This window comes from Lepidochelys kempii, chromosome 1 (assembly GCF_965140285.1).
Source record: "Lepidochelys kempii isolate rLepKem1 chromosome 1, rLepKem1.hap1, whole genome shotgun sequence".
Taxonomy (NCBI): Eukaryota; Metazoa; Chordata; order Testudines; family Cheloniidae; genus Lepidochelys; species Lepidochelys kempii.
In genome coordinates, this window is record NC_136380.1 from 279,877,790 (window position 1) to 279,894,580 (window position 16,791).

Here is a 16,791-nt window from a genome sequence, read left to right on the forward strand (position 1 = left end):
AGGCATTCCAATGTCAGATAAATTAATATTGTAATAAGAACACTGGGGTAGAAGTGTTTTAAATGAAGAGATGTCCTTGATTATATTTTATAGAAGCTTTATTTCCAGTAATTATGAACTTTACTGAAGCAGTGCTTGAAATGAAAAAAAGAGTGATAGTACATTATATTTCCTAAAACTAATTATATGCTCCAACTTCCCTTTTCCCTTCTTTCTCCCATTTACACCCACATTTCCTCCCATTTTTTCTAATCAGCAGCACAGAAGAACGTATGCAGTAATGTGAAACTGATACACTCCAAAAGAAAATTTTACTTATCCTTTAGCTTTCCTTCTCCCATTTACTGTACCCTATGGCTGGTAATCCTTACAGTAGTGTTGCATCCTGCCCAGGAGTTTTGGGGGAGTCTTCAAAGATGTCACTCATAGGCAGCAGTTACCTTATTGGTCCCACCCTTTTGCTTTCCCCACAAGATGAATTCTTGTAAAGCTTCCTGGGCAGCTCATCAAATTTCATAGGTAAAAACAGTATTATATTTAACATGAAAACAAACAACTGGCTCCAACTTATGGAACAACTGATTAAATTTTCCCAGGGAAAGTCAGATTGTGGGATGTATTAACTAAGAGAAAAGAATCAACAGGAAAAGGTGGGGCTTTTTTCTCTCTCTTTAGTGAAGCCATGTCCAGTTATCCATACAGTAGGGAATTGACTAGCATCAATGTCCCAAAAATAGAAGGAAACATACTAATTACTACAGGTACAGAGGAAAATGCATCTCTTTAAAAATACATACATTTCTCTCCAGAGTTTGAAGAGTACTCCTTTCAAAAGTAGCAGCTGCAGAAGAAAAGAGATCACTTTGTATTTTTAGTAAAGGCATAGGGCTGAATCCTTTACCAAGTTAGTGCCGAGTGCATTTGGGTGAGGGAAAAGCAAAAGAGCTGTTTGTGGCTCCTCAATTCTGGGACCAGTTCTATGCCATCTCAGACAGCAGGGTAGTTTACAGTAGCATCCAGGCAAGGATAAAGGGAATGTGCTGACCAGTCCCCATGTTTCAAGGACTCAGTGGGACTCTATACACAAGGTAGCACTTATAGACTGGAGTATCTTTTTATGTTGCTTGTCTGCAGTCCTGATATTGCACACCTCCATGACACAGGAACATGCTGGAAGAAGCAGGAACTTGATGTGGCCAAGTGCATAAAAGCCAAACTGCAGCATGGAGCAGATTGGGAAAACCGAGACAGGAGGACTGGTCTTGTAGGAGCAAATGTGTGGCTGTGAGGGATCTGCTCATAGGAGAGTCACAAAGAAATTAAACTAGATGGCAAGAGCAGATAAAAGGTCAGGCTACTCAATGGGGAACACTGAACTGTGGGGAGATTTAAAAAAAACTTTTTTGCTGAAGCATGGGAGAGCTGCAGCGGGGCAGAGGTGCTTCAACAGAGTGGGAATAAAATGGAGGTTATTTCAGAATGGGTGTGCCTTATTCCAAATTAGTTTAAATGGAATAGGATAATTTGGAATATGGCACTCTTATTTCAGAATATGAGTGCCTACACAGAGAGTCAGTCAGGAAAAGTTAGTCCACTTTAAATTCACACCCTAACTTATTCTACATTAACTTTCATCTGTAGACTAGCCCTCAGATTCAGTGGCCAAAATTGCCAAGAAAGGGGAGGGGCCGGATGAGCCCAGGAGAAAATATGAAGAAAGAGTTTTAAAATTACTGGGTCCCACTCTAAGGGCAATGTGCCATCCAGTAGAGGCCAGCCTTCTGAAAGGAGGGATGTGGGAGAGGCTATGAGGTCACTGACCAAAAGAGACAGCTTTGACGACTGCCTCTGTAGCTGCTGGGCAGGACAAAATCCTACTGTAAGGATGGTGAGACATGCAGCTGCTAAAAATATAGATGGTAACAGATGCTAAACTGTATGATACTGTACAGCCACTAGTTGGCACTGTGTGTAAGATACCTTATTTAAACCAATCTCAGACATACCTTTCGGAGTATTAAATGATCTTATAGTGAACACATCTGATGTGTATAAGCAAGCTTTCTAACCAGTCCGTTATTGATACAGAAATACATGACATGGGGTCAGGAATAAACTAAGAACAGAAAGAGAAGGAAAATAGCAACAAAAGTTGTATACCAAAGGAACGAAGTAACAAAATGTTGACGACAGAAGGAACAGCAACAAAGATTGCAGGATCTCATCAACATGCCACTCTTCACTGCTCCAGAGAACTTCAGCTTTGATAAATCTTCACAATGGACAGACTGGAAACAGTATTTTGCAAGATTTCAAATTGCAAACAAACTCCAAGAAGAAATTGGAGATATACCGGTATCTTCTTTAATTTATGCTATGGTGAAGCAAGCAGAGCATATCCTTACATCCTTTGAAGTTACTGAATACAGTCACAAAGATGACTATGAAAGGGTATGTTTGATGCATACTTTGTGTCTCAGAGAAATATGTTTTATGAAAGAACATGTTTTCATCTCAAGAATTCAAGAACCAGAAGAAAATACCAAATGCTTTTTAAGAGCTCTACATGCATTGGCTGAAAACTGTGATTTGGGGAATGAAAAACATGAAGATATCAGCAACATGCTGGTTATTGGGTTAACAAACAAAAACCTTTCACAGCAGATACAACTGAAAAGAGATTTAACTCTAGCTACAGCTATACAGAAAGCAAAGCAGCCTCAGCTGGTGAGACCAAAATCGAAAGCAACTTGCCAAATTTGAAAAAAGAAGAAGATGTTAAAAAGGCAGCACGAGTGCTAAAAGTCATTATCATAAGATCACTAAGGCTAGGAGAGATAACTCCCAGGTAATAAGGGACAAATTCCAGCCTACATACACAAGGTGTGGAAACAGTCATGTCTCAAGAGATGATGCATCTCCAGCCAGAGGCACATGGTGTAATAAATGCATGAAATATGGACATTTTGCAGCTGTTTGCTGCACCAAAGCAGTCAGGGAGTTGACTCATATTACAAAGAATCAAGAGCCATTTCTGGGATCTACCACTTGTGATGAAACAGACCTGTCTGGAGAGTGAATGTGATTATTCATAGCAAGACTATTGACTTTAAAAGCGACTCAGGAGCTGACCTCACAGTCATCTCAGAAGGGACTTATAATCACCTTCAACTCCTCCGAGAGCTGAAGTCACCTGACACAGCTCTGACTAGCCACAGAGGTATTCTGTACTGCATGGGCCAGTTCACCACAGAAACAACTTACAAAAACAAAATATTTGCATTCAGAGTGTATTTGATCAAAGGACCACAGACCAACTGCCTTCTCAGCCACAACGTGACAGCCATGATGAGCCTGGTGAGGGAGGTGGAAGAACTCAATGGAATATTTGGTGATATTGGACTGTTGAAACGAGATGCAGTATTAAAAAACCTTGAGACAATGCTCAACCATATAGTGTACATATATTTTACAGGATTCCTACCCATTACTTCATAAAGTGGAAGCTGAGTTATAGAGAAGGGAGCAGACTGGCATAATCGAGAAAAGCTCTAATCCAACAGCATGTGTGTCCCAATAGTACTAGTTATAAAGTAAAATGGAAAAATACAATCTGTGTGGATCTTAAAAGACTTAATGGAGCAGTTGTAAGATAAAAAAAATATTCTCTCAACACTGGATGATGTCCCTCCCAAAGTGAAAAGAGCTACAGTATTCTCTGAGTTGGATGCCTCAAGCAGATTCTGACAAACTCCTTTAGCCAAAGAAAGTGCTAAACTAACATTTATCACACCCTTTGAGAGATTTTGCTTTCAAAGATTACCTTTGGGGATTACCAGTGCACCTGCAATTTTCCAAAGAAAGAAGGCAGAACTGTTAGCAAACACAAATGGAATTGTAGTCTTCGCGTCCATGGAAGAATACAATAAAACCCTCAACGAAGTCCTAAGCCTGATCAGTCAGTCTGAACTGAAGCTAAACAAGGAAAAATGCATTTTCTGTCTACCCCAAATCGAGCTCTTCGGGCAGACAATAAACGAAGATGGAATAAGTGCTAGCCCTGAGAAAGTAAAAGCGATTAATTGAATGCACCAACTAATGTTCCAGAACTGAGACATACACTAGGGATGGTAAATTACCTTGGCTGGAATTCCACAAATCCTTTCTACAGTGACAAAACCACTGAATGAACTGAAGTCCAACATATCTTGGCTATGGGGGCCATATCAAGAAATTGCCTATAAAAAGGTGAAAGAAATTATCTCAACAGCTCCAGTTCTTAAGTACTATGATGTGCACAAATCCACAATGGTCAGTGAGGATGCAAATAGCTATGGCTGCCCAAGGCAGTACATTGTTTCAACAACATGGAATTTGGTGGAAGCCAGCTGCATTTTTCTCTCTCACTCACAGAAGCATAAAAGGATATGCACAGATTGAAAAGGAGTGCCTGGCAAGCATATGGGCATGTGAGAACTTTTACAGGTATCTCTGTGGATTGGATTTGTTTATACTGATAACAGACCATAAACTGCATGTAACCCTCATCAGTGGAAAAGACTTGGATCAAGCACCCCTGAAAGGACAATATCTATTGCTTAGGTTAATGTGATTTAATCCACTTGCTAAATACGCGCCTGGGAAAAATCTTTTAGTAAAAGACAGTCTGTCATAGAGCCCAGTGTTGCATTCAACTACCCATGAGTTCGAAGATGATGTAAAGGTGTGGAAAAGACCAGTGTCAAAAAAGAGACTACAACAGCTACAAAAAGCAACTTTGACAGACTCGCAACTTCAGGATGTTTTAAGTTACACTGGGGTGACTGGCTCACGTATTTAAAGGACACTAAGGAAGTGACAAGAGGTTACTTTGTGGTGCATGGACAATTAAGTGAGTCAAATGCATTCATGATTAAAGTCAATTGCGTCATAATTCCAAACTAAATGAGAGCCGAAATCCTAAATCTCACCCACAAAGGACATCAAGGATTAACAAAATGCTGTGAACAGCTGAAGCAGTCAGTGTGGTGGCCAGGCATCATCAAGGACATGAAGAATACTGTATCTGCAGTATGTGAACACTGCAGAACTAACTGGCCAACACAACACAAAGAACCTTTGTCAAGGTTCCTTCCCCACTCTGAACTCTAGGGTACAGATGTGGGGACCTTCATGAAAACCACCCTAAGCTTATTTTTACCAGCTTAGGTTAAAAGTTCCCCAAGGTACAAGCTATTTTACCTTTTATCCCTGGACCTTATTGCTGCCACCACCAAGCGTCTAACAAATATAACAGGGAAAGAGAGATTTAAAGGTGTTTACCCTTCCCTTTATATTTATGACATGCCCCCCAAATCACAGATAGGGTGAAACGCTGGCTGTGATTTCTTCCTGGAGCTCTAGGAGAAAACAGAGTTAATAAGACACATGCACCTCTATATATACTACCAAGTATATAAAGACTAACAATATTTTTCACATCTCAAGGACGATTTAGCCAGTTGATTCTGAGAAACTTTCATGGGAGAGTGCACCAGCCACTTTGTTAGAAGCTCCTGAGATGTGTTGTACGTTGAAATCAAAATCTTGGAGAGCGAAACTCCACCGAATAAGTTTTTTGTTATTTCCCGTGGCGGTATGAAGCCACTGTACCGCAGCATGGTCAGTTTGCAGGTGGAAACGCCGACCCCAAATGTATGGGCGTAGCTTTTCCAGAGCGTAGACAATGGTGTAACATTCTTTTTCACTGTCTGACCAGTTGCTTTCCCTCTCAGACAGCTTCTTGCAGAGAAACACTACAGGGTGGAATTCTTGATCCGGTCCTTCCTGCATTAAAACTGCTCCCACACCACGCTCGGACGCATCTGTGGTTACTAGGAACGGTTTGGCAAAGTCTGGGGCCCTTAGCACAGGGTCAGACATGAATGTCGCTTTAAGCTGGTTAAAGGCCTTCTGACACTCTTCGGTCCACTGAACGGCATTTGGCTGTTTCTTTTTGGTTAGGTCTGTCAGTGGGGCGACGATTTGGCTGTATTGCGGTACAAATCACCTGTAATATCTGGCCAAGCCTAAGAAGGATTGGACCTGTTTCTTTGACTTTGGGACAGGTCACTTTTGGATAGCATCCACTTTGGCCTGTAGAGGGTTGATAGTTCCTTGACTCACCTGGTGTCCAAGGTAAGTTACTCTGTTTAGGCCTATTTGACACTTCTTAGCCTTAACAGTTAGTCCTGCCTCCCTTATGTGCTCGAAGACTTTTTGTAGATGTTCCAGGTGTTCTGCCCAGGAATCCGAAAATATGGCCACATTGTCAAGGTAGGCGAGTGCATATTCTCCTAAACCCACTAGGAGACCATCTACAAGTCTTTGGAAGGTGGTGGGTGCATTCCGCAGCCCGAAAGGGAGTACATTAAATTCATACAGCCCGACATGTGTGAAGAAGGCTGACCTTTCCTTGGCGGATTCATCTCGCGGTACCTGCCAGTACCCCTTGGTTAAGTCCAATGTAGAGATGAACTGGGCCGTCCCAGTTTCTCTAATAGTTCATCTGTGCATGGCATTGGATAGTTGTCTGGGCGAGTTACAGCATTTAGCTTACGGTAGTCCACACAAAAACGTATCTCCCCATCTGGTTTGGGAACTAGAACCACTGGAGATGCCCATGCACTGCCAGAGGGGCGGATTACACCCATCTGTAGCATATCCTGGATCTCCCGTTCTATAGCAGTTTTAGCTTGAGGAGACACCCCGTAAGGTTGGACTTTAATTGGGTGAGCATTACCTGTGTCAATGGAATGGTATGCCCGTTCAGTCAGTCCTGGGGTGGCTGAGAATGTCGGCACGTAGCTAGTGCACAGCTCCTTGATCTGCTGTCGCTGCATACACCCAAGGGTCATGGAGAGGTTCACCTCTTCCACGCCACCAGCACTTTTCCCTTCATAGTAGACACCTTCAGGCCACTCAGCATCATCTCCTTGCTGGGCTGTAAACTGACAAACCTTTAATTCTCTGGATCGATTAGAAGAGTTGAGAGGCGATGGGTTGCTCCGTGCTGCCATCCAAGCTCTCTGGAGGCTTTCATCTGCTTCCTGTTCAGTCTGGAACTGTTCCCTTGATGCTGGAGACATCAGTTCCTCATTGGATTGTGGACCTATGCTTGGTCCCTCTGGAAGCGATGTAGGAGATGGGGCTGTTTCCGTTGACTGTGAACCGCTCTCTGCTGGTGCACTATGTTGGGGTTCAAGCTCCAGCTGAGCCTCTTGTGTAGGGTTATCGGCTGGTGCCAGTTCAGGTTCGGTGAGGCCCTCTGGTGTTGGGGTTGCAAGTACTGGATTCAGTGCTAGCAATGTGTCTGGTGCTGGTTGTTCCACTGGTTCCAGTTCTGGGGCTGGCTCTGTCTGGGTCTCTGGGACTGGATCCACTACTGCTGTTGCAGACATTGGCATGGGGTCTGGGTCCATCACCTCTGTCCAGGTCCTAGTAGAAGTTTCCAGAACAGAGCTAGGCGTGACAGCTTGCTTAGCCTGGCTGCGGGTAACCATTCCCTCCCTCTTGGCTAGCTTCACATGACTGGCCAAGTCTTCCCCCAACAGCATGGGGATGGGATAATCATCATAGACTGCAAAAGTCCACGTTCCTGACCAGCCCTTGTACTGGACAGGCAACTTGGCTGTAAGCAAATTGAAAGAGTTGGACTTGAAGGGTTGAATTGTCACTTGGATCTCTGGGTCGATTAAATGGTCCACTAAGGAAGCATGGATAGCTGACACTTGTGCTCCAGTGTCCCTCCACGCGGTGACCTTCTTCCCACCCACACTCACAGTTTCCCTCTGCTCCGAGGATATCTGGGAGGTATCTGGGCCTGAGGACCTCTGGTGTGATTCCGGTGCAATGAACTGTAATCGGTTGGGGTTCTTGGGGCAGTTGGCCTTTACATGCCCTGGCTTGTTACATTTAAAACTTCGTCCAGCTGACGGGTCACTGGGGCGAGGTGGGTTGCTGGAGAATGGTGCGGCAGGACGATAAGGTGTCTGGAGTATTCCTTGGTGTGCAGTTGGGGCCTTGGGCTGCCCCCGGTAGTAGGGTGTGGTCTGAGGGTGTCCCTTCTGGTATCTGCTCCAACTGCGACCAGGGTTGTTCCTCTCTCCTCCCTCCACCTGTTTTGTTCTGGCTTGCCCCGCCTCTCCAGCAGTCTGGGACTGCTCATATTGATCAGCATAAGAAGCAAGACTTTCTGCTGAGTCCATTTCCTTATCCCATAAATACTGTTTTATTTCCTCCTTGGACATATTCAGGAATTGCTCCTGAGCTATCAAATCACACATTCTGTCAAAGCTAGTGACACGCCTTCCTTGGACCCATTTATCTAACAGATCCTTCATCTGGTTTAGATAAGCCACATTACTTAGTCCAGGCCCTCTCTTAAGGGTTCAAAATTTTACCCTGGATGTTTCAGATGTAATTTGAACTTGCGTTAAAACCAACTCCTTGAACTTATTATAGTCAGAAGCCTCATCAATAGGCATCTTATTGAATATGTACAGAGCTCTTCCAGCAAATTTTGCGACCAATGTGGTCATCTTGTGAGCTTCAGGAATTTTCTGGAGAGTGCACAGTCTCTCAAAGGTGAGAAAATATTCAGCAATATCACTGGATTCATCATACTGTGGACACAGTCACTCCCATTTGTGGATTGTTGGGGAAGGATGGTTAAGGTTATCCAATAGATTCCGCTCAGGACTTTGCCTTCTCCACCTCCAGTGCATGCTTCCTCTCTTTTTCCTTCTCCGCCTCAGCATGCTTCCTCTGTTTTTCCTTTTCCTCCATTTCTTTTTCCCTTGCCTCCACAGCTCTCCTGTGGTCAGCCTCCCTTTCCTCCTGAGCATGCTTCCATTCTTTTTCCTTTGCCTCCATAGCTCTCCTGTGGGCAGCTTCTTTGGCTGTTTCTGCCTTGGGCTCGGTCATGTTTGCCTCTCTGTTTTTAACTAACTTTACACCCGAGAGTTAGAAATAAAAAACAAACAAAAAACTTGGCTTGTCAAAAAAAAAAAGAAAGAAAAAAAACGGTTGTGCTCTAACCGGATACCTGTGTTCTCCGATAGGGATTGTCAGCCTACAGAAAATTCCTTTAAAATAAACCTAACACCTGTGTCTCCACGCAAATAGACAGAAAAAGCTTTTAGTTGCTCTTAGCTAAAAAAAACAACCCACCTCTTCAGGTCTGTGAAGACTTGTGAATTTCCCTGCAGGAGGTTAACTACCCTGCCTTTAGGTAGAGAAAACTCCAGCTCACAAAAGACAATTCCCTTTTGTCTCTGCTCTGGCCCCCAAGCAGAAACAAAAAAAAAACAAAACTCTAACTGCTTTCAGCTTAAAACCCGCTTTCCAGCAGCCCAAAGGGAAAAAATATTTCCTTTTAAAATCTGTGCTTCTGGTTCAAAAACTCTCAAAATGATTTCAAGTTAATCCCACCGCTCTGCCACCATGTCAAGGTTCCTTCCTCACTCTGAATTCTAGGGTACAGATGTGGGGACCTGCATGAAAAAACCCCTAAGCTTATTTTTACCAGCTTAGGTTAAAAGTTCCCCAAGGTACAAACTATTTTACCTTTTGTCCCTGGACCTTATTGCTGCCACCACCAAGCGTCTAACAAATATAACAGGGAAAGAGCCCACTTGGAAACGTCCTTCTCCCCAAAATCCCCCCAAGCCCTACACCCCCTTTCCAGGAGAAGGCATGATAAAAATCCTCACCAATTTGCATAGGTGAACACAGACCCAAATCCCTGGATCTTAATAACAAGGAAAAAGCAATCAGGTTCTTAAAAGAAGAACTTTAATTGAAGAAAAAGTAAAAGAATCACCTCTGTACAATCAGGATGGTAAATACCTTACAGGGTAATCAGATTCAAAACATAGAGAATCCCTCTAGGCAAAACCTTAAGTTACAAAAAGACACAAAAACAGGAATATACATTCCATTCAGCACAACTTATTTTATCAGCCATTTAAACAAAACAGAATCTAACGCATCTCTAACTAGATTGCTTATTAACTCTTTACAGGAGTTCTGACCTGCATTCCTGCTCTGGTCCCAGCAAAAGCAACACACAGACAGAGAGAACCCTTTGTCCCCCCGCCCCCCCAGCTTTGAAAGTATCTTGTCTCCTCATTGGTCATTTCGGTCAAGTGCCAGCGAGGTTATCTTAGCTTCTTAACCCTTTACAGGTGAAAGGGTTTTCCTCTGGCCAGGAGGGATTTAAAGGTTTTTACCCTTCCCTTTATATTTATGACAACCTTTAATAACACCACCTCTACCAGACAGATCTTGGAAGAGACTAGCTGAAAATGTGAATTCAGAGGACACCATTATCCCGTCATCGTGGACTCCTTTTCCAGGTATACAGAAATAATGTACTTGAAAGACATACCATGTTGCAGTGTTATCAAGAAACTGAAGTGTACTTTTTACTCACTTCAGTATTCCAGAACAACTAGTGACAGACAATGGACCACAATTCACTGCAGCAGAATTTAAGTCATTCCAACTGAAATACGATTTTGATCATATTACTAGCAGCCCACATTACTCACAAGCAAATGGAGAAGCTGAGAGAGCCAAGAAAATCCTACAGCAGGAAGATCCATTCCTTGCTCTTCCTACAGCAGGAAGATCTGAGTTATGGATCAACACCGATAGCGGCTACCGATATAGTCTAGCAGAGCTCCTGATGGGAAGGCAACTCAGAACTCCTGTTCCAACTCTGGAAAAGAACCTATTTCCAAAGTGATCAGACATGAAGAGAGTAGCCAAATCAGATAAAAAGGAGAAAAGAGCTTATGAACACTTTTATAACAGACATTTCTCAGGTAGAAAACTGCCAGGTCTAGAATCTGGTGACCATGTTCATGTCCAACTGGACGGAGAAAAAGTATGGACAACTCCAGCTATCATAAAGAAAAAGAATTCAGTGCCCAGATCATATGTGATCGAGAGTGACAGCGGACAGTTCAATAGAAACTGTCGTCATCTACAGTTTACTCCTCAGAAAAAACAATCAGCAGAGCAAACTCTATAGATGGCCATTGCAGAACAAGATGTCTCAAGGATTCCAATGACCACAGCCAATCATGGACAGTCAGATGACCAAGCTGCTATGCATTCAGGTCATGTAATCAGAAAACCAGAGACATTTATCAGATTGATACATACTGAAATTCAAAGATAGCATGATAGTGTAAATATTGTAAATAGTAGGAATGTAGAACTTAAAGGGGGTGATCTAAGGCAGGGGTCGGCAACCTGCAGCCCATCAGGGTAAAAGACATTTTGCTGATGTTGACTGTCTACAGTCACGGCCCCCCGCAGTTCCCAGTGGCCGCGGTTCTCTGTTCCTGGCCAATGGGAGCTGCGGGAAGCAGCGGCCAGCACGTCCCTGCAGCCTGCCACTTTCTGCATTTCCCATTGGCCAGGAAAGGCAAACCACGGCCACTGGGAGCTGTGCGGGGGGAGGGCTGCCTGTGGACGGTCAACATCAACAAAATGTCTCACGGCCTGCAATCTTATTACCCTGATGGGCCGCATGTGGCCCATGGGCCGCAGGTTGCCCACCACTGATCTAAGGGAAGGCTAAACTGTATTATATGGTTCAGCCACTAGGTGGCAGAATGTGTAAAAAGAAAAGGAGTACTTGGGGAAAATACCTTATTTAAATTAACTTCAGCCATGACCTAAAGATCTTTTAGTCAACACATCTGGTGTGTATAACTATCTCTTTGTCCAGCTGCCACAAGTATTCCTTTTCTTTTTGCGAACACAGACTAACACAGCTGCTACTCTGAAACCTGTGATATTACTGTAACTTAGCTGCTTTCACAGTGATCTAAAATATAACCTTAGTCTCCAAAGTTTGATATTTATCTAATTTTCCTCCTATTATCTGTGTGCTACAGAAAGATTTATAGGAGCCATATATGCCTATCCTTTCAGCCAAGGATATTTCTAATTCCAGACCTCCAACATCTTACTTGAAAAGTAACGACCTCACCTATCATGTACAATAGGAATGTGAGTGCATGTTGTGACAATGATATAATTTTTAGTTCCATTACATTTGGAGAGCAAAGGAAGAATGCTGTTTAGGTATAAAAGGAAATCTGCATAGACAATGCTGCAGTTCATTAAAAAAACAAAACAAAACTATTTCTAACCTGATTCTTTTGTTGTGAATTGGACAATGTTACTGAACTGATTGCCATTTCCAACTCTTGTAAAAGCACAGACACTGATAAAATAGGTGCTGAATGGCTCTAATCCAAAAAGGTTTGCATCACTGCGTGAACCTGAAACATTCTTAGAAGAAGAAAACAATTGTTAGCACAAAATCCACATATTTGAACACACCGGGTCTCATCCTCCCCACACTGACATTAATGGAGGTTTGGTACTGCAGTCTTGTCTCTTGCATCCTTCAAGTCTCCATGTCACACAAAATAGTCCAAGGTCTCACCTAAGGGGAAGCAGGGTCAAATCCTTTATCGTGCTACTTCAGATGTGCACAAGCCAGATTTTTTTCTGTACGAACAGGGTATCTCTCTCAAGATTCCTTCTCTCCCTACCCACCCCCCGCCCACTCACCAGAAATAACATGACAAAATATCAGAACAAAAAAAACGAGAAAGACACAATGGAGAGCTTCTATAGAAATATAGCAAACAACAACAAGAAATCACATTTATTTGCCCCTCTTCTTGTTTTTGAGGCTTTAGTTCCTATTCATGTTAGTGAGTGAGCCAAACCATAAAGCTCGTATTATTTGATTGATTGAAAACACTGCTTTCCCATTCCCTTCCTTTCCACTCTTTCTCCCTCACCGTGGCTTGTGAAGAAAGTTTGTCAACGGAAGTGATTATAATTACAGTAGTACCACACCAGCAGCCTAACTCCACATATGCATCCTGTGCCAGCCTGTATAGCTGCTGCCACAAACAAACACCCTCCTCTCCATCTGCACTACCTCCATCGCTGATAGCACCTCTTCAGATATAGATTCTGCTGAAGGGAAGGAGTTCCATATAATAGGTTGGTGCCAGCTTGAAGTGTCACTTTGGCTAACTTTTTCATCTTTGCTTGTTTATGGCATGATGCCCCTCCTGTCCCTCCAGCCCTTGTCCAGCAATTGGAGAGAAAAAGATAGGGGTGAATTCTTCTCCCCTACCTGAGACAAGAAACTATTTTGGGTGACATAGAAACATGCAGCGATGCAAGAGTACAGGTTATCCCTGGTAACAGCTGTTCCTGCAGCACTCACAGCCATCTCTTCATGGGACTGTAAAAGCAGTTGGGAGAGCTGTTCAGTTCTACTGTGAAAACAAAGGTAAATTTTTCAAAATAATGTTTAATTATACAACTTAGCTGTGTAGTGAGGCACAGTGGCCTCCCACTGAGCCAGAGGGCGGGAGGGACCAAGCTGTGAACCCTGGTGGGCTCACCAGGCCAAGCCATGGAGGAGGTACTGGGACTACCATGGGCCTTCTATCCAGACATGCGAAAGGACCCTCAGTGGATCCAGGTACACCCTGAGATGAGGGGAGGAAGTGGCCCTGGGGCAGTCGACTTAATCTGGCTGCGTTGCTGTCAGCGTGTTGTGGCTGGATTCACCACTGATCCAGTGGCAGACCACTCTGCCCCTGTTAGGGCCCTGGGCTGGGACGCAGTGGAGTCGGGTGGGCCTGGATGGGGCTGCATCCCCCTACCCTTGCCACCTCACCCCTGGGGTGGCAGTCCCTCCTCTTTAGGCCAAGGAGCCTGTGTTCGTCGGCCATCTGCCAGAGCTAAGATGTCTGACCCTCTTGCTGCTCGGCCCTGAATACAGACCCGAGCCATAGACTCCTGACTACACCCACCCCAACTGCGGACCCATAACTGTTTGCTCCTTGGCCCTGATTGCAGGGTAGAGACCCTAACTGACTACCGCTCTGCCAGTACAGTCGGCCACAGCCTGGCTGTTGCTAATTCCCTAATTGTGGGTGACTCCCAGCGACGTAGTGAGGCGGACCCCACTGACCCAGAGGGGGAGGAACCACCGCTAACCCACTACATGCTGCCATCTCCCTCTGCATGAACTGGTCTGCCTGTCCCACTGCTGCACTCCGCACAGTCTGCTCTCTTGCATACACTACTCTTCTTGTGACAACGTGAAAGAAGCTTCGTGTGTGGTACACACATCTCAGCAGAGTGCCACTGTTGGTCTCTATCACATTTAACTCTGTCTACTGTCATGCAGAGTCTGCCTACTGTCGGATTCCGTATGGCCTGTCCTCAGGATGTGCAATGGAGGAGCTTTCACTTGTCCTGCATAATGGTAAGCAAAACTGAATTCCCTGTGCACAGATGTGGAAACTGCTCTGTCCCTATTCTATCAGGACCACATGATGTCCCCCGCAACCCTGCAGGATCCTGGGAACTCCTTCATGTGTTATAATAGCAGACTGTAAACGCCTTGGGGCAGGAACTGTCTTTTCAATTACACATATGTGCAGGGTATAGAACAAAGGCGCCTAGATCCCTGGTTGGAACTGATTAGTGCACTAAAAAGAAATAACAGGTGCATTTCCCCCACAACAGACATTATATAGCTGAGGGAGGAGGAGTGTGAAGCTCCACACAATCCCTCACTGTGGACTGTGTCTTAAGGGATATGATTTAGCCCACAATATACATGCATTTCCATAACATCTTTTATCAGTGTCTTTTAAGAAGGAACATTAGGGGGGAAAAGAAAATCACTTCCTCTAAGTTATGAGTTCCTACAGTTTTGATTAATGCAGGACATACCTAGGCATATAAAATGCCTTACATATTTTGGTTCTGCGACATGAGTCAGATAGCCAGAAAAATCAAATGTATTTTTTCAGATACTTAAAACACTACTAAATATTATAAACATACCTGATAAAATATGGTTTGACTCTTGTTTTCATGAATCTTAAAACTATAGCTCTTAATAGCACCATTTGGCTGGGGACTTGGCCTCCATTTTAGCCACACAGAGTAGGCAGTATAGTTGAAAATAGCCAAATCCTGAGGAGGTGCTAATGGCACTGTGGGAGAAAATGCTCGTTAGTTCAAATTTACAATGTTAATTTTAGGCAAATATGAATACTTTGTAGGAGAAAAAGATCATGTCTGAGCTTAACCGAACCAATATTGTACTGTTATACTTTTAACAAAGAGCTCCCAACAACTGATTGCAGAGCCATTGGCCATTATCTTTGAAAACTCGTGGCGAACCGGGGAAGTCCCGGATGACTGGAAAAAGGCTAATGTAGTGCCAATCTTTAAAAAAGGGAAGAAGGAGGATCCTGGGAACTACAGGCCAGTCAGCCTCACCTCAGTCCCTGGAAAAATCATGGAGCAGGTCCTCAAAGAATCAATCCTGAAGCACTTGCATGAGAGGAAAGTGATCAGGAAGAGCCAGCATGGATTCACCAAGGGAAGGTCATGCCTGACTAATTTAATCGCCTTTTATGATGAGATTACTGGTTCTGTGGATGAAGGGAAAGCAGTGGATGTATTGTTTCTTGACTTTAGCAAAGCTTTTGACACGGTCTCCCATAGTATTCTTGTCAGCAAGTTAAGGAAGTATGGGCTGGATGAATGCACTATAAGGTGGGTAGAAAGCTGGCTAGATTGTCGGGCTCAATGGGTAGTGATCAATGGCTCCATGTCTAGTTGGCAGCCGGTATCAAGTGGAGTGCCCCAAGGGTCGGTCCTGGGGCCGGTTTTGTTCAATATCTTCATAAATGATCTGGAGGATGGTGTGGATTGCACTCTCAGCAAATTTGTGGATGATACTAAACTGGGAGGAGTGGTAGATACGCTGGAGGGGAGGGATAGGATACAGAAGGACCTAGACAAATTGGAAGATTGGGCCAAAAGGAATCTGATGAGGTTCAATAAGGATAAGTGCAGGGTCCTGCACTTAGGACGGAAGAACCCAATGCACAGCTACAGACTAGGGATCGAATGGCTAGGCAGCAGTTCTGCGGAAAAGGACCTAGGGGTGACAGTGGACGAGAAGCTGGATATGAGTCAGCAGTGTGCCCTTGTTGCCAAGAAGGCCAATGGCATTTTGGGATGTATAAGTAGGGGCATAGCGAGCAGATCGAGGGACGTGATCGTTCCCCTCTATTCGAAATTGGTGAGGCCTCATCTGGAGTACTGTGTCCAGTTTTGGGCCCCACACTACGAGAAGGATGTGGAAAAATTGGAGACAGTCCAGCGAAGGGCAACAAAAATGATTAGGGGACTGGAACACATGAGTTATGAGGAGAGGCTGAGGGAGCTGGGATCGTTTAGCCTGCAGAAGAGAAGAATGAGGGCGGATTTGATAGCTGCTTTCAACTACCTGAAAGGGGGTTCCAAAGAGGATGGCTCTAGACTGTTCTCAATGGTAGCAGATGACAGAACGAGGAGTAATGGTCTCAAGTTGCAGTGGGGGAGGTTTAGATTGGATATTAGGAAAAACTTTTTCACTAAGAGGGTTTGTGAAACACTGGAATGCGTTACCTAGGGAGGTGGTAGAATCTCCTTCCTTAGAGGTTTTTAAGGTCAGGCTTGACAAAGCCCTGGCTGGGATGATTTAACTGGGAATTGGTCCTGCTTCGAGCAGGGGGTTGGACTAGATGACCTTCTGGGGTCCCTTCCAACCCTGATATTCTATGATTCTATGATTCTAACTCTTCACTCTTGTCCCATTTGCCTGTTATAAACTCTATTTACCAAAGATTC

The 16,791-nt window shown here is 44.1% G+C and overlaps 1 protein-coding gene across 19 annotated transcripts in view; it reads right to left on the reverse strand.

Moving 5' to 3' along the window:
• The window catches only part of PTPRQ (protein tyrosine phosphatase receptor type Q), a 219,877-nt gene that overhangs the window by 74,656 nt on the left and 128,430 nt on the right, over positions 1–16,791 (reverse strand). For all 19 annotated transcript variants that reach the window (XR_012156732.2, XM_073327659.2, XM_073327658.2 and 16 more), the window contains 2 exons: positions 14,950–15,101; positions 12,210–12,351 (listed from right to left, as the gene is read on the reverse strand). Coding sequence is in view for 18 of the 19 variants with exons in the window: in XM_073327659.2 (XP_073183760.2) it covers positions 12,210–12,351; positions 14,950–15,101 (294 nt within the window). In the remaining variant the exon portion in view is untranslated. The remainder of the gene's footprint in view (positions 1–12,209; positions 12,352–14,949; positions 15,102–16,791) is intronic.